The 24,848-nt window shown below is 41.2% G+C and overlaps 1 protein-coding gene across 1 annotated transcript in view; it reads left to right on the top strand.

The window, feature by feature from the left end:
• Positions 1-22,676, top strand: part of LOC114043788 (rab11 family-interacting protein 3-like) — a 169,890-nt gene extending 147,214 nt beyond the window's left edge. Inside the window, exons 9-14 of the mRNA XM_027863026.1 lie at positions 5,467-5,607; positions 8,379-8,460; positions 14,981-15,118; positions 15,939-16,094; positions 16,489-16,629; positions 19,298-22,676. Coding sequence (XP_027718827.1) covers positions 5,467-5,607; positions 8,379-8,460; positions 14,981-15,118; positions 15,939-16,094; positions 16,489-16,629; positions 19,298-19,411 — 772 coding nt within the window. The 3' untranslated portion in view covers positions 19,412-22,676. The remainder of the gene's footprint in view (positions 1-5,466; positions 5,608-8,378; positions 8,461-14,980; positions 15,119-15,938; positions 16,095-16,488; positions 16,630-19,297) is intronic.
• The last annotated feature ends 2,172 nt before the right edge of the window (positions 22,677-24,848 follow it).

Genomic DNA, 24,848 nt, shown 5'->3' with positions numbered 1-24,848 from the left:
CCCTGTCTCAAATTTCTCACATGAATAGTAAGTGGCAAACCTAGAACTCTGACCTTTCCCATATCAAGATAAGATGCTACCATCCAGTGCTTTCTCTAGCACCTGTCTATTTGAGACAAAACCCTCTCCACTTTCTACCCCTCTCCCCCAGCCTTCTTCAGCAGAGGTACCCATCTTGTCCATCAGATTGCCCCCACTGTCATCCACATTCTTTCTCTTCATTCTCTATTGGCACTTTCCCTTCTGCCTACAAACACATCCATGTGTCCACAATCCTTACCAAACCCTCCCCTGATTCTACAGTCCTTGCTAGTTGTTGTCCTGTATCTCTCATCCCTTAGCCAAACTTCCTAAGAGAGCCATCTCTACAAGGGGCTTCCACTTCCTCTCCTCTCACTGCTAAACTCTTTGCAATCTGGCCTCCAGTCTCAGCATTCACCTGGAACTGCCCTCTCCAAAGCTGCCAATGATGTAATTGCCAAATCTATTCGCATTTTCTCATTCCTTATCCTTCTTGAATTCTCTGTAGCATTTGACCCTGTTAATCATCTTCTTCTCCTGAATCCTCTGTTCTCTCTAGATTTTCATGATATTGCTCTCTTTTAGTTCTCCTGTCTGACCACTCCTCTGATCACTCCTTTCCTTTGTTGATTCTTCATCCATATCACATCCAGTGATATGTGTCCCCCAAGGCTCTGTCCTGAATCCTTTTCACTTTTCTCTTTTCCTTCTGTATTATTTCATTAAGTGATTTCATCAGTTCTGATAGGCACAGTTATTATCTCTATATATCTGGCCCTAGCCAATCTATCTATCTATCTATCTATCTATCTATCTATCTATATCTATATCTATCTATCCATCTATCTATCTATCTATAGATATATATAGATATAGATATAGATAGATATAGATAGATATACCTGTGTCCTGAGCGATAGTTTTGCCAATTGGATATTTCCTAGGTATTTCAAATTTAACATGTCTAAAACAGAATTATTTTTCCCTTCTTCCCCACTTCTCTGTAACTGGAGATGGCATTTCCATTCTCCCAAGCTCACAATCTGGGTTTCTTCCCTAACTCCTCACTCTCATTCACCTTACATCTAATCAATTGCCAAACCCTGTTATTTCTACCTTAATGATGTCTCTTGTATGCATCACCTTCTCTTTATTTATGTAGCCACAGGCCTGATTCAAGGCCTCATGAGCTCTCCTCTGGACTATTGTAATAGCCACCGATTCAACTTCTCCACAGTCTAATCCTTCCTCTAATCGTGCCCATCATTTTCCTAAAGCATAAGTTTGACTGTCACCTTTCTCTCTCTCTGTTTCTCTGTCTCTCTGTCTCTCTCACTCTCTCTCTCTCTCTCTCTCTGTCTCTCTCTCTCACACACACACACACACACTTTCTCTCTCTCTCTCTCTCTCTCTCACACACACACACACACACACACACACACACACACACACACACAAAATAAATTCGAGTGACTACCTATAATCTCCAGGATCAAATATACTTTGTTTGGGATTTAAAACTTTATAACCTGGTTTCTTCCTACCTTTCAAATTTTATACTTTACTTCCTTCCACATACTCTATGACACAGCTGCCCTGGCCCACTTACTATTCTTCACACACAACGTGGCATCTTCCAACTCCACATCTCTGCCCTGGCTTTCCTCCCTCCCCCCCCCCCCCACCCTCCATTCCTGGAATGCTCTCCTTCCTCAACACAGCTCTTAGTTTCCCAGGTTTTTGGCAAAACTCATGTCAAATCCCATATTCTGAAATCCCTTATTGCCCATTCCCTCCAGGTACTCATGCCTTTCTCCCTGAGGCTACCTTCTGCTTACGCTTTGTATGTCTTGTATGTACCTATTTATTTCATTTATGTCTTCAGTGCTTACTTAGTACAGTGCCTGGCACATAGTAAAGCATTAATAAGTGCTTTTTTTACTGATTTGCAACAAAATTGATGTACACACAGCTTTTCGAGACCATGACTATGGAACAAACCAGATTTACTCATTCGTTAGCATTTTAAGTGCTTTTAACCAGAACTTTAGAAATGGATTACTATCAGTCTGCCTATAGTTTTGAAGTGCTTCCTGGGTAGAGCAGTGCAATGTATTGAATGCCTTGGGAAGTCTCCCAAAAAAGCAAAAAACCCATTTCCTTTATTTTCTCCCCAGAGAGTATGCCATGTAGTGATTATGAGCAGGAGGACTCTCCCGTTCAAACTCAGTAGCTTCCCTAACAAATGAGGGTTTAGGATGACTTCATATTTCTTTGCAAGGGTTATCATGGAATCAGCTTATATCTCTTTCCTATAGAGATACTTAACTTCCCACAATTATTTTTTTATTTTTTGGGGGGGGCATTGCTTGTTTTTTTGCTTTGGCAGTCAGGGTTAAGTGACTTGCTCAGGGTCACACAGCTAGTAAGTGTCAAGTGTCTGAGGCCGGATTTGAAGTCAGGTTCTCCTGACTCCAAGGCCGGAGCTCTATCCACTGCGCCACCTAGCTGCCCCCCCACAATTTTTTTTTCTTAGTTTCTGATTTCTGAACAGGCCAACTTGTTCTTCAGTCATTGGAGAATTGGAATGCTTCATACTATTGTTTACATATGAATGTACTATTTCAAGATAGAGAAATATTTTTTTTATTTTTCACCCCTCTGGCCTACCTCTCCCCTCCAACTCACGCGCACAGTTATATCCCTCAGTGGAGAAAACCACTCCAGGATCCAGCCCTCTGGATGCACATTACAGACTATGGCTCAGGAAAACCCACACCATTGTGATAGTTAAGCAAAGGCATTTCCTGAAAAGGAAGAATAAGGAGAGTAGTGATCTACTCCCCATCAGCCTCAGGCCTGGGGTCAGTGGAGAGCGGACACGCAGAGTTCACAAGGGACAGGTACTCATACACATGGATCTTCTGGAACAGAAGAACCCATGTGGGTATGGCATCACACCTCTGGAGCTACCTCTAATGTCCTCCAACCCTCCCCATTTGCAGCCTCTGTTAGAACCTGCCCCTTGGGCCCCTGCAGAGGCTGCTCCAGGGGTGTTGCTTCAGTGCTTGAGTGTAGTCACCTCCCACCACCTCTGGTGCACACCTCAGGACTGGTTGGAGGCTTGGCCTCAAGGCCTTTTGTCTTCCAGGCAGAATCCTACCTCCATGTGCTGGCTTCTACTTCACTCTGTAACTTGACTCTGAAGCTGGACTCTTTCAGGCTGAGTGCAGAAGTATTTTCTATGGCAATATGCTTCTGATGCAAAATGCTCTTGCCAGTAGAGGAGAAAGGAAGAAGAAATCCCCTCATAGCTTACCAAATGCTTTAAAGGACACGAGGGAAAAAGTGAAGGCAAAGAGTCAAGAACCTTCCTCAAGAGCTTGGTTCTTCCTCCAAAGCTGACTCTTTTTTTTTTAAACTGATTCTATAATTCAGTCCACTTCCTCTTAAGGAGTCTGACAGGTCCTTAGTCTTTGTCAGCCTTTTCATGTGCAGATGAGCCAGTCGGAGTCTAAAGGGCGATAGTTCTTGCATCTCCTAACTTCATTCTAATGGATTGGGGGGGTGAGAGTGGGACCAGGGAACATAGTTGGCTAGGGTCTCCTGACTCACCTACCCCTTACTACACTGGAAGGTGCTTGTTTTATTTCCATTCCATAGAGAAAAATTAACTCAAACTTGAGAGGATCTAGGGTTATGAGTCTCAAGGATTGTTAACAGCTTGTCAGAACCTGGTTGCGTGTTTCAACCTATTAAGATAATGAACAGAGGCAGCTGGGTGGTGCAGTGGATACAGCACTGGCCCTGGAGTCAAGAGGACCTGAGTTCAAATGCGGCTTCAGACACTTGATACTTAATAGCTGTGTGACGCTGGGCAAGTCACTTAACCCCAATTGCATCACCAAAAAAAAAAAAAAGGATAATGAACAACTTTGAATTTCTAGCTAGAGGAGCTCCTGTCAAGCAGTGAAGCATCTCTTTTAGCAGCTATTCTATGTCATGTACTGTACTGGACACAGGAGATAATAAACACAAAACCAAAACAGCTCTTACCCTCAAGGAGTTTATCTTCTACTGGGGGCAACAATATATGCACATGTTTGTAAATGGAAAGTATTTATGAAAGAATAGGGTGTAACAACTAACAATCGAGAAAGGCCTCATGGGAGTTGGCACCTGAGCAGAGCTTTGAAGAAGACTGGAATTCAAAGAGGCACAAGGGAGAGGGGAGTAAATTGAAAGGATGAGGGGCAGTCCATTCAAACCACAGAGGCAGGAGCTCTAGTACTGGAGGGGAGGGAGAGCAAGAAGAACAACTTGGCAATAATGTTCAATGCATCAAGGGATGGAGTCGTGCAGTAACCTAAGCAGGAAGGCGAGAACCACATGATAAAGGGCTTTAAATACCAGGCGTAAGAGTTTGGGGTGGGGGGTTGTTTTTTACATGCTAGAAGCAGGCGAGAGCCACTGGAGCTCTTTGAGGAGGTAGCATGGTCAGAGTGGTGCTTGAGTGATATCAGGTTGGCAGCTCTGTGAGGGAAGGCTTGGGAGAAGGAAGAGACTGAAGTCAACAGGATGTCACTTAGAAGCTTTTTATAATACTCCGAGCAAGAGATGGTGATGGTCTGATCTAGGGTGTTTCTGGTGTGAGTGGAGAATATGGGAAGGATGAGAATTTGTAAGACTTGGCAACTAACTGGAGGTCATGGAGAGAGAAGAATCACAGATATTTCTGAGGTAGGTTGTGAACCTCGGTGCCTGAAATCTAATGACCTTTGGTATTCGGAGGGCTCTCTTCCTGCTTCGTAAATAGTTGTTTACAAAATTGTGTTTTTCAGTCAAAGGTGTTTTTTTTTTTAAATATCTCTAGGCATAAGATTTATCATGGCACAATTGCTTTTTAAAATCAAAATAAAATCACAGAAGAAGGATTTTGTATTTTGCTTGTTTGTTTTCAAAGAGCGTGAGTGACTAGAAGGCTGGTGATAAATACACTTATCAGAAGCTGGAAAGTTAGCAAGAAGAGTGGGTTTGAGGGAAAAGATAATGAGTTCTGCTTTGAAAGTATGGAGTCATTGAGTTTTTGTCATATTTTCCAAATCATAGGCCTGGACTCTTGTTTTTTGTACCAGCCTCATTTTGATTTTGAACTGAAGCAGCTGAAAACCTAGCTTCTAGTTTGATTAGGTACAGCTTAAGCTTTGGTTCAGATCTAAAAGCCTTGGAAGCCCATCAGATCCATAGGAAGTTATGTACTGCTTTTATCTATCTTGAATGACCTTTGCAGCAAGCTGTTTTGAATTATAATGGTTTCTCTTTGACAATGTTAATATTTTCTTCTGAGTTCCTGGGAGAGAGAAGGAAACAGGCCCTGTAGAAGCAAGCTGAACTAAAATGAGATTTTTGAGAAATGTTGATCTCCTCTCCTCTCTATCTCTAAAGAGCCAATGCCCTTGAGGAGCAGTTAAAGGAGCAGGAATTGAGAGCTGATGAGATGATCCTTGAAGAAATCAGAAAGCAGAAGGAACTCCTGTGCAAGATGGAGAGAGAAAAAAGCATTGAGATTGAGAATCTCCAAGCCAGGTATGGCATGATAAAAATAAAGAGTATTAATAATGAGAAATGTAACATGAATCAGATCTGTATAATAGAAGATCTTAGTTCAGTGTATGAATTACTTTGAAGTGTGCTATGTACCTTTCAGTCTAACCATTTCACTGGTACTGTGCACTGAAATCTTTTAATTTTATTTAAATAAAAGAGTAGGAACCTAAAATTTGCTTTCCTGGTTACTTTTCCCATCTTTATGGATATTTTTTTTTCACAAATCTAGTAATTTCTTTCTTGCTGTAAATTGGAATAACCACAGGCCATTTGCATCACCTTTATAGAAATGGGATTGCTAAATGAGGGTTATGACTGAGAATCATTGTAAAATGGGGGAAGGGAGATAGCAATATTTAAGACTGCTTCACTAAAGGACAGTGATGATTTGTGCTTAAAGATCTTGTGTGAGTCTGGGTTTATCAAGAAAGCAGTGTATTCAACCTTTGGCCTTTTATCTCTGGTATTGAGCTCTTAAGTCAAGTTTCCCAGGCTACTGTGCTAGTCTACCCTGAGATGTAGTGTTTCTTATAAGAAATACAATTAAGAATAAAAACAAGGAACAGATTTCTTTCTGGGACTATGCAAATACAAAGCTACAAACATGCATTTCCTCTGGAAGTGCTAAACAGCATTTACTTTTTGATGCTTTCCAACTGAATGTGATTACATGAGAGAGAACATGCTATAATCTGAGTTATTGAAGGCAGGTTCCAAGCTTTAACGAATTTTGCTATTCCATATATACACTGCATTGATGTGCGTATTTTCCAAACCTTGCCTTTAGAGATATCAAAGTAAAAACAAAGGAATTTGGGTGAGGAAATACCTTCTGTCTGTAGTCAAAACTATCCAATTTAAAATGTTTATACCATACTCTCAAAGTTAAAGCATGCATCCTCCTTTCTATAATCAATCAGTAAACTACAAAAATGAAAAGCGGCATGTGCTATCAACGAAAGTTGTACTTTTAGTCCGTTTGTGAAACTGTTGTCAGGGAATGTACTCTGTAGGGGAAGGGATTGTCTGGCTGCTTGTTGGAAATGTCTGTTGTGTCAAAACAAAATGGATCCATAACTTTGTTTAAATGATTCTGTTTGGAGGCTAGTACAAGTCAGTGATCTGTCATCATTAGGAAAAAGAGCATCCCTGTCAGGATAGGTATATTGGAAAGTTTACCACTGAGGGTTCAGCAAAAGACTCTTAAACAGTGTTTATGTACCTCTTGGTGCTTATTTTTTGCTTTCCCTCAACCTTTTTATTCTTTCTGATTTGAACTCTTTATGTATTTTGACCCCTGTGAATTGCAGTTATCCTTTGTGTAACTAATTCCATCTATGTTGTCTTAATGTGTTTCCTGTACTGCAAGTACAGAGTCATAAAAAGACATTTTATTGGGCACTGCCCTACTAATCAATTCAAATCGCCATGAAGCAGATTTCACATAAAAAAAGAAAAGAAAGAAAGAAAAAAAACCTGGCAGGGGGAATAGTCTTTTTACACTATTGGGAACCTAAAACCTTGCTTTCCTATTTTTGTGAGTTGGGCTGAAGGGTGGAGGATGGGGGGAGACAGTGAGGAAGGAGAAGGGGGTAGCAGAAGGCCATTCTGAATCTCAAAGGAGAACTTCTAGATCCAGATGGGAACTTCTCGAGATAATGACTTGAGTGATAGCCTGTAAATTCATCCCTCAACTGCTTTCAGTAAAGATCTCAATTCAGTTACAGCCCTATATGAAAATGTTGAGGTCAGCATGGAGTCAGTAGTACCCTTCTCACCTCTCACTTGTAAATTGCCAAGAATTTCGTCTTCCAGACTGTAGCTTGTTTTGTAAACCTATGGTAAAAAAGCAGAGGGGAAAATATTTATTTTAACATTAGAGTTTATGAAGGGACAAACAACATGTAGTGGTCCACATAGCCTTATGCCATGGTTAGACTCAAAAGCCACTTATCAGGCATAAACCATTTGGGGAAGTGGAGGGTTTATAGTTTTAGAAACTGGAATGAGAAGGGACTTTAGAGATCACCTTGATCAGTATTCCTAGTTCACCTCGGAGGAGGGGGAGCCTTTTCCTTAGGCGGGTTTACCTGGATTCTTTCTAGAGTTAGACAGAGTTCACAGGACCGAGCTATGGTAGAGCAGCCTATACAGACTGAAGCCCCCGAGGCCTGGAACAGACACAGAGGGGCATCTGAGCCCCTCCTGAGTAATAGTGATTGAATCTCCTGCCCATGAAGTAGCTCTCTAGCTTTTTGGTCTTTGTCATTCTAGAATTGTCCCAGAATTCCCGGGAGAAGAGAAGCAAGAAAAGGTTAGGCTTTTACCACAGGAGAAAAGTGTTGACTACTTGCTGAAACCTGGGCAAGACTCTAATGGGGTAGGGGGGAGGGGGTTCTTGTTAAGGTGCTAATTAAAGTTGTGTTATTCAGGGTTAAAAAAAGTTCAGTTAAGTGAACCATTTTATAAGAACTTTCTAAGAACTCAAAAGTTCTTAACAAAAAGTTTTGTCTTAACTTCTTTTCCTACATTAAAAAAAATCTGCAATAATTTAGTTGGCCTGCAGTAATCAATAGTGGCTGTAATTTTGGGGGGAGGATGAGAATTTCTGGATTCTAGAGTATCTCATGTACAAGACTAACAAAAATTCACATCTCTGAAAAAGCTATGTTGTCTGGGACTTTTGTCATAAACTTCTGTCTTTTGGTAAGCAAATGATGAAATTCTAAGCCTGTGCTATTTTCTAACAGATTACAGCAGCTGGATGATGAAAACAGTGAGCTGAGATCCTGCACCCCATGTTTGAAGGCCAATATTGAGAGACTAGAAGAGGTGAGGGATATTCAGCATGGTCTTCCCCATTTATGTATGTTTTAGGCCCGGGAACAAACTCTTCCCTTGCCCAAGGAAGGTAGCTTGAAAGTGGTGCTTCAGATTCATCTGATACAGAAATGATTTAGCCTCATTCATTCATTCAATAAGCATTTATCAAACATCAGACCAAGTGCCAGGCACTGTGATAGCCCTGAAGGATACAAAAACAAAATGAAATAGTCCCTGTCCTCGGGAAGTGTATGTTCTATTGAGAGAAATAGCATGTAGACAAATCACAAACAGAAAATGGAAAATAGAAAATCTCTAAGGTCCCTTCTCATTCCAGTTTCTAGAACTATAAACCCTCCACTTCCCCAAATGGTTTATAAGTAGATCTGAACGCACAACGACCAAAACAAAGTAATTTTGGGAGAGGGGAGGATGCTAGCAACTGGAGGGATCAAGATAAAGTTTGCATGAGTGTTGACAATTGAGCTGAATCTTGAAGGGATTTCAGGGTTCTAAGAACCAGAGATAAGGAGGAAGTTCTTTTCAGATGTGGGATGTAGCCTGTGAAAAGGCATGGAGATTTCAGATGAAATTCAAGCACCATCTTATACGTGAACCTGTTCTGACTCCCTCCACCCCACCTCCTAGCATCCTTCCTCAGAAATTGACTGGCATTTACCTACTTTATAATTCCTTGTATCTATTTCCTTCTATTTATTTATTCTGTAGGGCAGCTGGGGGCACCATAGTGCACCCTAGCATTCCAAGCACTGGTCCTGAAGTCAGGAAGACTCCTCTTCCTGAGTTCAGATCTGGCCTCAGGCACTTGCTGGCTGTGTGACCCTGGGTAGGTCAGTTCACCCTGTTTGCCTCAGTTTCCTCATCTGTAAAGTGGGCTGGAGAAGGAAATGGCAACCCACCCCAGTATCTTTGCTAGAAAGGAGTTGAACACAACTGAAAAATGACTAAACAACAACAAAACAACATTTATTTTGTCCCCACGTATATATGTACAAGCTTCTCCCTCATTCCAATGTAAACTCAAAGGGATGTAGGGATGATTTCAACGCATTGTATTTGTATCCTCAGTGCCGATCACAGGGCTTGGTACATAGTAGGCACTTAACGCTGCTTGGTTATCCAGCACCATGCTAAATGCTGGAAATACGAAAGGAAGATGGCTCCTGCCCTCAAGGGACTTAACATCCTAATGGGAGGAGATAACCCACAAAACAGTTTGCAAGCCTGAGAGCTCTATAGACCTGCTATCTAATATGATTATTAACAAATTATTATTATTGTTACTTAACCACCAAACAGAGCATCTAGAGAACTGATTCTCTGAAATAGACTAAATAAACACAAGTGATGGAAAAAAAAAAAGGCGTGGAGATAGGAGATTGAATATCATGTACAGGCTAGAACGTGGAGTGGGTGAAGGGAGAGTGCTACACAGTCATCCGTACAAGGTAGGCTCTGGGATTACGACTCAGACTCTGGGATTTTGGGAGCAAGGAAGTGACATGTATTTTAGGAATTTCAATTTGGCTGCTGTGTGGAGAATGAATTGAAGACGGAGAGACTCAAATCAAGGAAGCCAATTCAGAGGAATTGAGAAGTAAGAAGTGATGAGGGTCTGGACTATGATGGTGTCTATTGGAATAGATATCAGGGGAGGGAAGCAAAAGAAGTGGGAGGAGAATCAACAAAACTTGGCAACTGATTGAAAATGGGGAACAAAGGAGAGAGAAGAACAAAGTATGACCAAGGTTGTGAACCTGGGTGACTAGTAATATCCTCAGCAGAAAAGGGAGGAAGAAGAGAGGACTGGAAGGAAAGATGATTTCTGCTTTAAACATTTTGAGTTTGAAATGCCTACAAAACATCCGATTTGAAATGTCACATAGTCAGTTGGTAATGTGGCACCTGGAGCTCATAAGAGTAGTTGAGTTCATGGGAACTGATGGAGTGTAGAGAGATGACTCAGGACAAAGATGGAGGGAGGGGTAGGACATGTATGATGATCCAACAGAGAATCATGAGGTGTAAATAACAGGCGTGGTCAGACAGGTTGGAGAAGAGGCAAGAGATTAGTGGCATAAGAACCTAGGTTGAAGAAATACTATCCAGGGAAAAGGATAGTCATCACTGTCAAAAGTTTCAAGAGAAGTCAAAGAGGATGAGAACTGAGAAAGCCAGATTATAAGGAGTTAAGAAGTAAAGTTACTGCACAAACAAAGCCAATGTGGTTTAGAGTAGTAGGGAAACAGTTAATTTTGCAACAAGTTTCTCTGATAAAGATCTCATTTCTAAGATATAAAGGAACTGATTGAAATTTGTAAGAATAAGAGCCATTTCACAATTGATAATTGTCATAGGCAGTTTGTAAGGGAACAAATCTATTTATAGCAATATGAACAAAGTATTCCAAATCACTAAAAAATAAAGAAATATACATTAAAGAAACTCTGAGGTTCCATCTCACCCTTTGGCAAACCTAACAGAAAAGGCAAATGACAAATGCTGCCTCGAGGGTCTGTGGGAAAAAAAGCACATTAATGTCCTATTGGTGGAGCTTGAACTGGTAGAGCCATTCTGGACAGTAATTTGAAACTATCCCCCAAAACTTACTAAATTGTGCATACCCTTTGACTCAGTAATGCCACTATTATATCCATACCCCAAAGAGATCAAAGAAAGAGGAAAGTAACTCAAATGTATAAAATATTTGTAGCAGCTCTTTTTTGTGTTGGCAAAAAACTGGAATCTAAGAGGGTATCCATCATTTGGAGAATGGCTGAATAAATTATGATATATGAAGGTTATGGAATTCTATTGTGCTCTAAGACAGCACTTTTTAAACTGTGAGTCGAGACCCTATGTGGCAACAGTAAAAGGTTTCTGAACGCACAACAACCAAAAATTAATTAAAAATCAAATGTAATAAATCTGAGGTGTTTCAGGCAGTGCTTGCCCATATTGTGTCATGCAACTTCACTGCAGCCTTGATTCTGACCAGAAAGCATGGGCACTTTGCACTGCACATGCCCTCAGGCCACACAATATCAACAAACACTGCCAAAATATGAATGGAAAAAGTTTAAGAAGCCCTGCTCTAAGAAATGATGAAGGGGATGGTTTTGGACAAACCTTGGAGACTTGTATGAAATGATGCAGAATAAAGTTGAGCAAAACCAGGAGAAGAATTTATACCATAACAACCACACTGTAAAAAACAAGCAACTTTGAAAGGCTTAAGAGCTCTGATCAATGAAATGATCAATCATGGTTCCAAAGAAGTGATGGTAAAGAATGCTACCCACCTCCTGGCTAAGAGGTAATGGACTAAACATCCAGAATGAGAGGCATGTTTTTTGGACATTGCCAATATGGGAATTTGTTTTACTTGACTATGTATGTTTGCTACGAGTTGTGTTTTCTCTTCTTTTTCAAGGTGTGCGTAAGGGTAGCAAGAGAGGTATGGGAGGGAGAGAAAATAAATGTTTGTTAATTGAAGAAAATAAAATGTAATTAAAAATAATTTAATGAAAGGAGAGAAAATGGAGGAAACATGTGCAACTGACTTTTTTCCTAGGAGTTTGGCTGAGAAATAGAGGAAAATTATAGGAGAATAACTAAAGCAAATAGTAGGGTCAAGTGAAGGTTTTTTTTAAGGCTAGGACAGATGTGAGCATATTTACAGGCTACAGGGAAGGATCTAGTGAATAAGGAGATATTGAATATTAGATGGGATAATTTTACGGGCAAACTTCAGGACCAGATGGGAGGGCAGGTGGGGATTAAGGACATGAGTGGAGAAAGGGGCTTTGGTAAGGGGAAAAGGGAAAGGCCACTTCTAACACTTGGAGCAAAGGGAGAGAGAATGTAGAAAGATGTCAAGGGGTTTTGAGATGTGGGATTGAGAAGAGGGAGGTCACCATGAATGGCCTCTTTTCTCAGTAAAGTATGAGATAAGATCCTCTTCTGGGAGGGAGGGGGAAGGTTTAAAGCAAAAGCTATGGGGAGAGCACTAGAAAGTTTATTAGGGAAGAGTATAAGAATTTCCTTGTAGCCCTGAGGGCCCAAATGAGGTTGGATAACATACATTTATAGTGGACTCAAATCAGCAGTCATGTAACTTTTTATTTTTTAATTTTGCTTTTTGGTGAGGCAATAAAGTGACTTGCCCATGGTCACAAGCTAGTTAAGTGTCAAGTGTCTGAGGCCAAAACTGAACTCAGGTTTTCTGACTCCAGGGCTGGTGCACTATCCACTGCACCACCTAGCTGCCCTTAGTCATATAACTTCTTTAAGTGAGTAAGAGCAGAAAAGGCGGTGGTAATCTGGTGTTAGAGTTTGGAAAGGCATGAATAGCAAAAAGACAAAGGAACAAAGGATGCAAGTATGGACAGTATGTGGTTGACTTTGTTACAGTTGTAGGTAAGAGGACTACTTTGGGTAAACTCACTTGGAAGCAAGTATTTTAAGCCCCTAGAATACACTCTTTGTTTACACATACGATTTTGAGAAGATGTCAGAATATGCCTTCCCTCTCACCTGTGTTATAACCAAAGGGCACAGTCTTTGGGGTAGAAGCAGTGATGGCGATTAGGTCTGTACAAGCATGGAGGTACTAAACAATGGATTCCCATTAAAAGGTTCCACTAGTAGTTATGTTACCCAGACCAAATCACTCAGTTAGTTTAAGCATGGAGTAGATGAGGCAGTGGACATAGGATTGATCCTGATAGAGGCCAGGGAGCTTCACTAAACAGAATCTTCACTGTTGGAAACCTATAGGTGCCTCCTTAACTCAGACCAAAGGTCTCACCAATTTGTGTTCTTGCTGTCTCAGTGTAGCCCATCCCAGCTCGTGGGAAAGTAAATGATTGTGTATTATTAATGTTGCCTTGAAATATGAAGGATCTGACACTTGGAAAGATACCTTGGTCTTGCTTGATCCCCGACTTTCATTTTCAGGGTGAATTTCAGAAGATCAAAGTGATGTAAAATGATTGCTGCCTTCAAGGAGATGGGGAAGGGCTCTTTCTCAATACAAAAATAAACTTCAACCCCAGATCTAATATCTTATGCTCCTTGAACTTTTAAAGGACAAAAATAGCAAAAAGCATAATAGAATCATTTTAACATTCACAATGACCTTTTAAAAATTCAAGTTGTTCCAAATAGTTCATTTCTCTCCTTCCCTGCTTCTCTTCCTTCATGTGATCCTGACTGCAACCTTAAAATCTGCCTTAACACTGACAGTCTTCAGAGATCTAGAATCTTAAGGATCCAAGAGATCAAACTAGAGTGGCCTTCGTTCTCGCCTGTTCTTCAAGCAATCTAAATCCTCCAGTTCCTCATCTATAAAGTGAGGGGCTTGGGTCAGGTGTTAAGAAAGGCCGCTTCTAACACTGCATCCAACTCTGCATCTAACCCTGAGAACCTTTTTTGTTTTTGAGCCTTTTGTTCTAGATGCTAAAGATAAAAAGATAGATACGGAACTTAAATTCTTTTTTTTGGGGGGGGGAACTTACATTCTAATAAAAAGGAAGGACAAGTACACAAACGTCTATGATATGAAGGAGAGTGAGATCATTGCAAGATAGAAGTCCAAGCAAGGTGCTATGAAAAATTTGAGGAAAGAGAAAGCTCTTTCATCAGGAGAGAGCAAAGGGCAAGGAGAAAGATATTCGGGGAAGCTTTCTGAAGCAAATGATACTTGAGTTAGGCCTTGAAGGAGGAAAGGCTTCAGCAGACAAGCGATATGGGAAAAGGGGTGGTGGGGCTAGGGGGAGCCATTTTAAGCCTGATAGAAAGCAGTAGCAAAGGCTTGAAGGTAGGAGAGAGAGAGAAAGATAAGAGTAGGGGACTAAAAACAGTCCAGATTAGCTAGAGTATAGAGTACATGAAGGGGGGCTATATGAGATGGAACTGAAAAGGTAGAGTAGAACCAGATTGGACAGAGCCTTGAAAACCAGTATCATCTATTTATGCTTTTTCAGTAGGTCATAGGGAGCCACTGAAGATTTTTAAGCAGGAGTGACATGATTAGAGAAGTATACTAGGAAAATTGTGTTTGAAGTTCTGAAAAGGATGGTTTTAAGGAAGCATTAGATTAGCTGAGAGGCTATTACGATAATCTAGGTGAAAAGCAATGAGAGCCTGAATAGTAGGGTCATTGCAGTAGAAGTTGAGAGGAAAAGTTAGATATAAAAGATATTGTGAAGGTGGAATCATCTGGACTTGGATTATTGGATTGGACTGCTACTGACTAGATATAAAGGATGAAGGAAAGGGAAAAGTCAAAGGTGACTCCTAATTATAAGCGATTAGCGTAATTTAATCAAGAAATTGCCTCCAGTAAATGTGGAAGATGAAGAAATTCTAATTTGATATAAAATAAGACCTACCAGGCTGAATGAATAGGATCATATTTGGTGAGATGAGTGTATCTTTGTCATGATTCAGTTTTAATGTAGTATATGGGGGTGGGGTGGGATTTTGCTTTTTCTTTGTTTTTCAGGAAAAGGAGAAATTGCTGGATGAGATAGAAGACCTAACCATTCAACTCAATGAAGAGCAGGAAAACAAAAGGAAAATGGGAGACAAACTGAGTCATGAAAGGCATCAGTTTCAGAAAGACAAGGAGTCAACACAGGAGGTGAGAATGTTATAGAATAGTCATATGTGAATGTTGCTTCCATGGAATCCAGCAAACAGCAAATATTATACCCCAGATTTATCGGTAAAGTATTGAACAATGACTGTTATCTGTAATAGAAAGTATTCCCACTGAGGCAGGAACAGTGTTGGCACTGATATTTAATCGATCCATATAGTTCCAAACTAGTGATTGTTTTCTATTCCTGCATCATTGCCACCCGTTTTTCCTGTTCTTTACCCATCAGGCCTGGCCTCCTTCAGACCTTTGTCAGAACCCCATCAATACCAGTACCCTAGCAACAGCTACCTATGGTTTGAAAACAAGCTCTTATCTTTCCCCTTCAATGCCAGACATGAACTTAGGAAAAAATCAACATGTACAAATCTGAAGTTAGCCATGACCAGTAGTAGTAGTAGTATGTGCCTAAAAGAAATCAGAGAACAGGCATCTGCATTGGATTCTTGTGAGATTCTAGGACCTGGAAGGCAATATTATCTGTGTATCTTCTTAAATTATCAACCAATGTTAGGGGTATCAAAGCTAATTCAAGTTTGTGATGTTGTGGTTCAATGCAAAAGGTAATTAATTTTAGCCAGTATTTCCTACATCTCACTTTTAGTATGCTTTCTGGCTGAAGTCTATGTTGGAGTGGAAGTGGGGAACACTTATCTTTCACCCCTGGAAATTCAGCATCCAAAGCAAAGTATGAGTAGAGATAAATCCAGTTAAGGTTTATTTGAATTCACTCTGTAAAGCCTCCATGGGCCTTTGGAGTCCTGTCTTCCATGAAACATTCATCTTTTTGGTTGCCTTACAGCTGATTGAAGACCTCAGGAAACAGTTGGAGCACTTACAGCTGTTTAAGCTTGAAGCTGAGCAAAGACGAGGACGGAGCAGCAGTACGGGGCTCCAGGAGTACAACAGCAGGACACGAGAGACTGAGCTGGAGCAAGAAATCCGAAGGCTGAAGCAGGTATTGGAGCAGGCAGGGCAAGCAGAACTTTGTCACCAAAGGCAAGAGGGAATCCCCACTAAAAGCTTATGTAGAAATGGCTGTCTTCATTTGTCCTTCCCTGCTAGTGGTCTCAGCCCCAGATTCCAGGATGGGCTCGCTCTCTCTCTCTCTCTCTCTGTCTCTCTCTCTCTCTCTCTGTCAGCACTGGTTTCTTCCCCCTAGACAATATCTGACCTGTATCCAGGGAAATTGGTCACCAAAAGAATAACATTTGTATTAGCTCTGTTCTATCAGTGATTAACTTCCCACAACTTCTTTCTCTCTAGGATGTAGAGTTAAACATGCTTTCAGGATTGACTCAGTACCTCAAACAGGATCAACATTGATGATTTAATGTTTTTCTTGTAACCAGGATAATCGAAATCTAAAGGAGCAGAATGATGAGTTAAATGGGCAGATTATAAACCTCAGCATCCAAGGCGCAAAGAACCTCTTCTCTGCCTCTTTCTCCGAGTCCCTGGCAGCTGAGATCAGCTCTGTTTCACGTGATGAGGTAGTGAATCAGTGTGTAAATATATTTTTGGAAGTCCAGCCCCTAAGCCATTTATCTGCCCATCAAGTCATGCTGTGAACGGAATGACACTGAGCATCATCTAGTCCACTTTTACCGATGAGGAAACTGCTCCTCAAAGAGGTTAAGTGACTTGCCCAAGGTTTCAGTGCCAATAAATGCTTGGGAGGAAACTAAAACTCAAGCCTCGTAAATCTCATCCCACTGCTTCTTCTCCTAAGTCACGTTACCTATGTTCATTCCCATCAAAACTGACATGTTGGAGCTTAGATGATGATGTTTGTAATCTTGCTCTTCAGTTTAGTGTGTGTTTCTGTCCCGCTTAATTTGTGATTATGATTTTAGATGCAGTTTTGTCTTGGCCTTTCATTTACATGGGAACTGCTAGAGTTGCATGAAAATCACCAGTCAGTAACCATTTATTAAGCACCTACTATGCACCAAGCATTGCTCAGTGCTGGGAATACAAACAAAGGTAACAGACAACCCCCGCCCCCAAGGAGCTCACAGTCTAATGGAGGAGAGAACATGCAAACAACTATGTACAGACAAAATAGATACAGGATAAATTGGAGATAATCAACGGCATTTGGGGTACTGGGAAAGTTCTCCTGTAGAAGATGGAATTTTAACTAGAATTTGAAAGACTTGAAGGAAGCCAAGAGTTCAACATGAGGAGGGAGAGCTTTCCAGGAATGAGGGATAGCCAGGCCCTGGAATTGGAAGACTGAATGTCTAGTTTGGGAAACAGCAAGAAGACCAGTGTCACCAGATTATAGATTACAGTGCGGGGGGGAGGCACACGTGTAAGTTGTATGAAAACTGGAAAAGTAGAGGAGGGGCAAATTATGAACACCTTTGGACACCAGAGAGAGGATTTCATGTTTGATCCTGGAGGAGACAGGGTGTGACTGAAGTTTATTGAGTAGAGGACAGTGGATGGACATGGTCAGACCTGAACTTTAGGGAGATCAGTTTGACCACTGAGTAGAAGATGGCCTGGAATGGAGGAGAGAATTGTGGCAGGGAAATAACCAGTATAGTCCAGGCATGAGGTGATGAGGGCCTGCACCAGGATGGTGACAGTGTCAAAGAAGAGAAGGAATCACATGTCAGAGATGTTATGGAGGTAAAATCATCAGGCCTTGGCAACAGATTGGATACAGACTGGGGGTAAGAGAGAGTGAGGAGAAGAGGTTAACAGCTAGTTTTGAGAGGTCGGTGGTACCCTCGACAGCAATAGGGAGGTTAAGAAGAGGTGAACACTTGGGGGGGAAGATAATAAGTTCAGTTTTGGACATGTTGAATTTAAGGTGTCTATGGGACATCCAATTCAAAGTGTCTAATGACAGTTGGAGATGGGAGACTAGAGGTCACCAATTTCAGTCTTTTGATTTTATAGTTTCCTACATTTTTGACTGATTTCCAACATTGTTAATAGTGTAACAGTTGGAGAAGAGCAAAAGGGAGTATAAAAGAAACTGTTAGAGTGGAAGAGGGTGATATTTGGCCACTTTTGACCTTTCCTGCAAGCCAACTTCCAAACTGTATTTCTGCAAACTTCTCAGGGATATCAACATGAATGAGAATTCCAAAGACTTCTGCATCATTACCACTTGCAGATTTTCACACAGTTTGAGTGATGAGACGGTGTCTTAAAATCAAATAAATTTATCATCATCTCGATTGACTATGAACACCCTTCTTGAATGTGTGTATGTACTAGAGAAAGAAAGAAAGATAATGAAATGCTTTGGTGATAACTTAGAATGACCTATGTGAAGGGTTCTTAAACATTTTTAAATCCAGTAAAACATCTCTTTCTCCCCAGTACCCTTCACCACTCTCCCTAAAATTCCTCCCCAAAGCTCAGCTATCTCGCAGAGGCAGAGAAGTGTAGTGGGAAGAGAAGTGGACTTGGAACCCATAGAGACTTTGCTAAGAATCCTGCCTTTGACACTTACTAGTTGGGTGACCACAGGCACTTTATGCCTTTCCCAACTTTGGTTTCCTCATCTGTAAAATCAGGAGAAGCAATGTGGCTTAGTGGAGAGAAGACTAGACTTGAGTCAGGAAGACCTGGGTTCAAATCCTGCCTCTGACCCCCTACTGACTGTGTGACCCTAGGTGAGTCACTGAATCTCTCAGGGTCAAGATGAGAAGTTGCCAACTTGTGTTCTTCACTGGATATTCTCTCTACCAATTAAATTATGGGCCTAGTTAAAAAAATGGGGATAATAATGCTTATAGTAGCTTCCTCACAGAGTTATTCTGAGAATCACCTATGTTAACAAATGTAAAATGTTTTGTAAAGCTTGAAGTGCTATACATATATCAACTGTTATAATTAGAGTTGTCAGACAACTTTGGGGCATTTCACAGCTCCCATTGTCTTCATAGGCTATATAGTCTTGGAGGCCTTTGTGGGCAGAGACAAGAAGGCCTAAGAGGAAATGAAGACAGGCTGAGACTAGTTGCCTGGTGTGCCATTTGCTGTTCCAGCTTCCACCAGATAATTATCTGGACCTCCGTAGCCCTCATCCTCAGTAACCTCTCTGAAATCCTCCATAACCCACTGTGGGTCACAGCCTGATCTCCCAGAATGAAAAACCCAGGCTCATAATAACTTGCTTCTTCATTTTCCCTACAGCTGATGGAGGCAATTCAAAAACAGGAAGAGATCAACTTCCGTCTCCAGGACTATATTGATAGAATCATTGTGGCGATCATGGAAACCAACCCCTCCATCTTAGAAGTGAAGTAAAGGAATGAAATGCTGCCCCTCCAATCCTGGTGACCTGGTGTGACCTTGCTGCTCTGAGCTTCAGGAGGCCCTGCTAAGCTCTCTAGACCACTAAGGTCTCATCTCCATCAAGGGGCAAGGAGGATCACATCCCATTGCCTGAACCAGCCCAGAGCAATTGAGAGAAAAGCAGATACAGCTTTGGTTTGGGATATCACCCTTGCTTGACTCAGCAGGGTGGAAGGGAATGTAGTCGAGCAGCACAGAAAGCAGGGGTAAGATGGAGAGATGGGAAGGAGGAAGAACACTGCCTCCTTGCCAGTGGCACCATCTGAGTACGAGGTTAGAGAAACAGGCAATGATTCCAGGAGTGTGATTTGATTCTCCACCTTTATTCTGGCAGATTCCTTTCTCTCTTGAGAGAGAAAGGTTCTCCAAGCATCTTGCCATATTAGATAGACTAGTTAGAGAGATTCCTTCTGACTCCAGCGAACCAGTCCACTACGAATCCCTCAAAGCCCACTTGAATTCTGAAATGCTCGCGCTTCTATCCTGCTCTTTTGGGCCCAGTCTTCCTCACAGGTGATGTGCAGGCAGGGCTGCAGGTGAATTGTGTTTTGACTCAGTGCTTCTGAGGTGCTTGTGCAGTTAGGTTCCTCCCTTAAGCCTTGCTTGGCTTCTGACTCCACACTTCAAAGAACATTCCTGGAAAGTGACTGGCTGATTTTTAGCAGTGTAAAAGGGAAAGGAAGCTGTTAGACTTCCTCTTCAGGCATGCGCTGTGTATTCTGCCTTCTTTTTGAACCCATCGGTGACACATGTGATCCAGGAAGTTCCTATTTGAGGTCAAGTTGATTTTATTTCACACCAGATGTAAAAGTGTGTTGGCAGCGGTGTGCCCGGCTCCTTTTTCCCTGCTTTGAAACAATTGTAGCCATGAAGGAGATGGATGAGACGTAATTACAGATGACTAGAGGGTATTGGAAGAGACCAGATAAAACAGTGGGTTAAAGTAGAAACGTGGTTATGAGCTCTTGTAAATGGCCTGCTGTTTCTCTTGAGGGGATTGAGAGGAGCTAGGCTTAGTTTACGGCTGTTGGAACCAGATTGGTAGCAGATTCCCCCTCCCCAATTCATTTCCCATATTTCCCCTTGCCCGTATGGCCTTAGAATTGCTCAGGCATGCATCTCACAACAAAAATTGGGCACACTGCACCTTAACCAAGGTTCTGCCTCACCCTGTCCCTTGCTGCAGTGTAGACAAAGAAACATTATCATGAGGACCTTCAGGATTATGTTCAGGATTCAAGGATTATTGGCACTTAGTCAGCAATCCTTTCAGGCCCTGGTGGCTGAGATCTTCTTGGGGGCAGGTGTGGCTTATTGCAATAATCCTTTTGGGGCAGGCTCTGTTAGTGATATTTTGAAACTATACAGAATAACCCTTCTCCAGCTCACCTTCACTATTTCTATGATATGAAGGTTATATTCCTCTCAAAATCAGTTGAGAGAATAGGCTTTTGGTTTTATATTTAGTTCTTTTTCTTCAAAATGGGAGAGAGTACCTCCATTCTACTGGTGTACTATAAGTATCTTGATATCCCCCGGACAATAGTACCATTAGGGATTCAGCCTTATCCAGCATTCCAGTGGATTGATGGTGGTGGGAAGATAGTTCATTGGAAATTAACTTCAGATATTTAGGAGACTAGATCCCCCCCACCCCAACATTGGACACTTTAACATTAATCATGACACAGTTGTTTTTTAAATACAAAAAGGCTTGGAGAGGGCCATCTGAGATTCCCTCCTAGGCAAAACTGGCTGGCTTTTAGGATCTTCTTTAGACTGTTGAGTCTCTAGACAGTCAAATGATAAGACTTCAGCCTCCCAGCAAGGCTTAGGACAGCATTGACAAATGCCTTGAAGAGGCAATGACTAGTGTGTGTTATCCTGCTGCTTGTAGAATAACCACAGCCACTGCTGCTTTGGGGAGCACACCCATGTCTGATTTACATAGTAATTTTTCAGTGTGAACACGGGAGTTTTCTACATCTGCACCACAGGAGAAGTGTGGACTTTTCTGGGCTTCATGTTACATACTTTAAGGTGCCATAAAACAGGAAGATCAGCTCTCTGAACTGGGTTTCCTTCCCACCCATCCACCATGTTGTTGGTTTTTGTTCTTGTTTCTTAAGAATAGCTTGTTCCTTAACCACGGTGTGTCTTTGGCAAGAGAAGGGGGAGACCAGAGTCGATCAAATCCCTGCCTTAGAAAGTGATGGGTGACTGGGAGTAGTTGACAGTGGCATCCCAAAGGCAAAGGTTGAATGGAAAAATGTCATCCCTGAATATTTGTGAAATGTACTTCTTAAAAAATTCCCCCTTCCCTGAATTCTTCCTTTACTGGGTCTCTTCCATTTCCCTCTTTCCTGTCCATTCTTTCCCTGCCTCTCACCACCCCCTCCCCAGTCCTTACCCCTGCCACTGGCCTGAGTTGGGTTGTGCTTCCAGATTCCTTGAGACTTTTCATGAATTTGCCACCAAATCACTTGCTGCTTTGGCATGTCCCCCTGGAGACTCCGCAAGGTGTGTTCCCTAAGCTCCACAGGGGAGACCGATTATACCTAATCCTTCTGAATCTGAGCACTGAGCCATGAGGCCTTCCCTTCTTCCCTTTCACAAACTTGTCCTGTTCCCAATCAGTATTTCCCCCTCCTGTGAGTATGGGTATGTGTGCACACCCCTTCCTTTCCCATCAAGATTCAAGATGTTGCCTCGTACATTTTTGGAAAAGCTTTGGGTGTAAATCAGTATATACTGGAGGAGAGATTTTTCTATCTTGTAGAGTAGGTATTTTTTATAGACTGAAGGTTGATCAATTTTTTAATACTTTCAAGAGAGAAAACTGTATCTGTGTATACATATTAAATATATATATATATGTATAAATATATAAATATTGAAGCTCAGCCTTTCTCCACTTGGGGTAATGTATCCCTGGTGACAGCCTTTTTGTTTTCTGTTGATCACTAAGAGGTACTGTAAATGTAAATATGACTCGCCGGGAAAAGTTTAAAGACAAAACAAAAACCAACATGCAAACAAAAAAACAAAGCACTGACTTGACCACTGACCATGCTTTAAACCCCCTCCCCCAAGGAAAATGACTTCCAGATGAAGTTCCTGAGCCCCTGGTATGTGAAAGGAATGCCGAAGAAAAGGCAGCCAATGTGGTCTTCAATGATGCACCGATTCCTGTCTGATTAAAAGCTGTTACCGTCAATGACTGGGCCCTTCTCTTTTTCTTTGGAGGAAAGTGGGTGACTGTGCGTGTTTATAGTGTGGCTGGGGTCCAGCCTAGTTGTTCTCCCAAAATCTGTTGGCATTCCAAAGATGATAATGACATTAGTAGTCCTGCCCCAGATAAGGAAACTGATAATCCAGGAGATGAAGTGACTGGCAAGTCAATGATAGACCCAGGAGGTGAACTCAGCCCTTCTGACTCCTTATCCCCACGCTTCTCCAGAGAGTAACAACTAGTGTTAGCAGAGTTCTCCATAGATACAAAACACCTTACCCTCATTATCTCCAAAAGAGAAATTCAGGAGTCACACCAAGGGTGGGTACTGATCTGTTCTGTCACTTAGCATCTGTGTGACCTTGGGCAACTTACTTAACCTCTCTGGGCCTCAGTTTGCTTCTCTGGAAAATTAGAAGTTGGACTACATGTTCACAAGGGTTATGTGATCAAATGGGATTACATAAGCTCTTTATGAATCTTATATGCTTATATATACTATATAATGACAGTTATTATTAATAACAATAATAGTAAATGAGACTAAATGAAAAGCATTTTTCCAACTCTGAAGCATTGTACTGTAAAACACCAGATATAGTTATTAGTTGAATGAACAACTGAGGTCAAAATGTCCATGTGTTTGAGACCTACACTGTCGCTTTTATACTTTCAAATATTTTATCACAGATATGTTGTTGAAGATTTGTATATATTTTACATGCAATGATGTCATGCAACATGTACCATTTGAGGCATGACGTAACAGCATTGTTATGTATCAACATGTAGCTGGCATGGTGACATGAAACTGCATGTGACACGATGGCATGTGGTGGCATGATGTGATGTGTGACAGTCCAGCTGATCAAACAAAATAGTGAAAAATGGGATCAGAGTACAGGTATTAGAAAAAGCACTGGGTGTGGAGTCAGAATGGTGAGTGAACAGGGCAGATCCTTTCAAAGCCAAGGTCTTAATTTTTCTATTGAGGACTTCAAGTCATTGAATATTGTTTCATTTTGTTTCATTTGCCTCAATCAACACTCCACTGCAATGGAAAGGCAGCAGTGCCTGCTGCAACATAACTCTTTGGGACCTTTGTAAGGGGCTGAGTATATAGAGAGCTTCACACCTGCCTGACTTCCTTAAATTGACATGATTATGTCTGACAAAGTTTTCTCTAGGCCAGGGGTTCTTAACTTGAAGTCTGTGAACATTTTGAAAAAAAAATCTATATTTTGATAGGCCAGCTAAGTGATGCAGTGGATAAAGCCCTGGGCTTGGAATCAAGAAGACACATCTTTTTGAGTTCAAATTCAGCCTCAGACACCTATTGGCTGTGTGACCCTGGGAAAGTCACTTCACCCTGTTTGCCTCAGTTCCTCATCTGTAAAATGAGCTGGAGAAGGAAATGGCAAACCAACTCTAGTATCTTTGCCAAGAAAACCCCAATGGAGTCACAAAGAGTCAGATCTGACTGAAACAACTAAGCAACAATATTTTGATAACTTTTTCAATACAATTGGCTTCCTTTGTAGTCCAATGTACTTTAATGCATTTTATTTTTATTTATTTTTAATCATAGTTGCTTTACTTTTAATAATGAGAAACTATAAACAAACTATATATATCCAACCACTGGAAAATGACTGGATAAATTGTGGTATTCCATGGAATATTCCTTATTAAAAATACAAATGTAAATATTTAAAAAAAAAATAACCAAAGTGATGTAGAATAAACTATGAGTAGGGAAAAAAGTTTTTAAGTCCCTATATGAGACAGTTGATCTGGATGGAACATGTCAGACCCAATATGGTGATTTTTATGTTGAAGCCACAGGTATGATGTTTGTTAAATCTAATGCAACTGGGGCTCTCACTGAAACCAATTTCAATAAAGGGTAACTGGATCACAAATCCATGTGACACATTTTTTATGGTCACAAGTATTTTAATTTTGAAAACATGTTTTGGTTCTACACTTAATGTTTTGATTGCTTTTAGCACATCAACTAAAATGCATAACTTCTTGAGAAAAGCAATGTTCAGATTACATCTTGAATCAGTCTAAAGTGAATTAGAGAAAAACCATTTTAAAACATATTCAGAGAAAAGGTCCATAGGCTTCACCAGACTGCCAAAGGGGTCCAGC

The sequence above is a fragment of the Vombatus ursinus genome, unplaced genomic scaffold (genome assembly GCF_900497805.2).
Source record: "Vombatus ursinus unplaced genomic scaffold, bare-nosed wombat genome assembly UNPS02014770.1, whole genome shotgun sequence".
NCBI classification, from domain to species: Eukaryota; Metazoa; Chordata; class Mammalia; order Diprotodontia; family Vombatidae; genus Vombatus; species Vombatus ursinus.
Note: the sequence above shows the minus strand (reverse complement) of the source record. Positions and strands in the feature narration are given on the sequence as shown.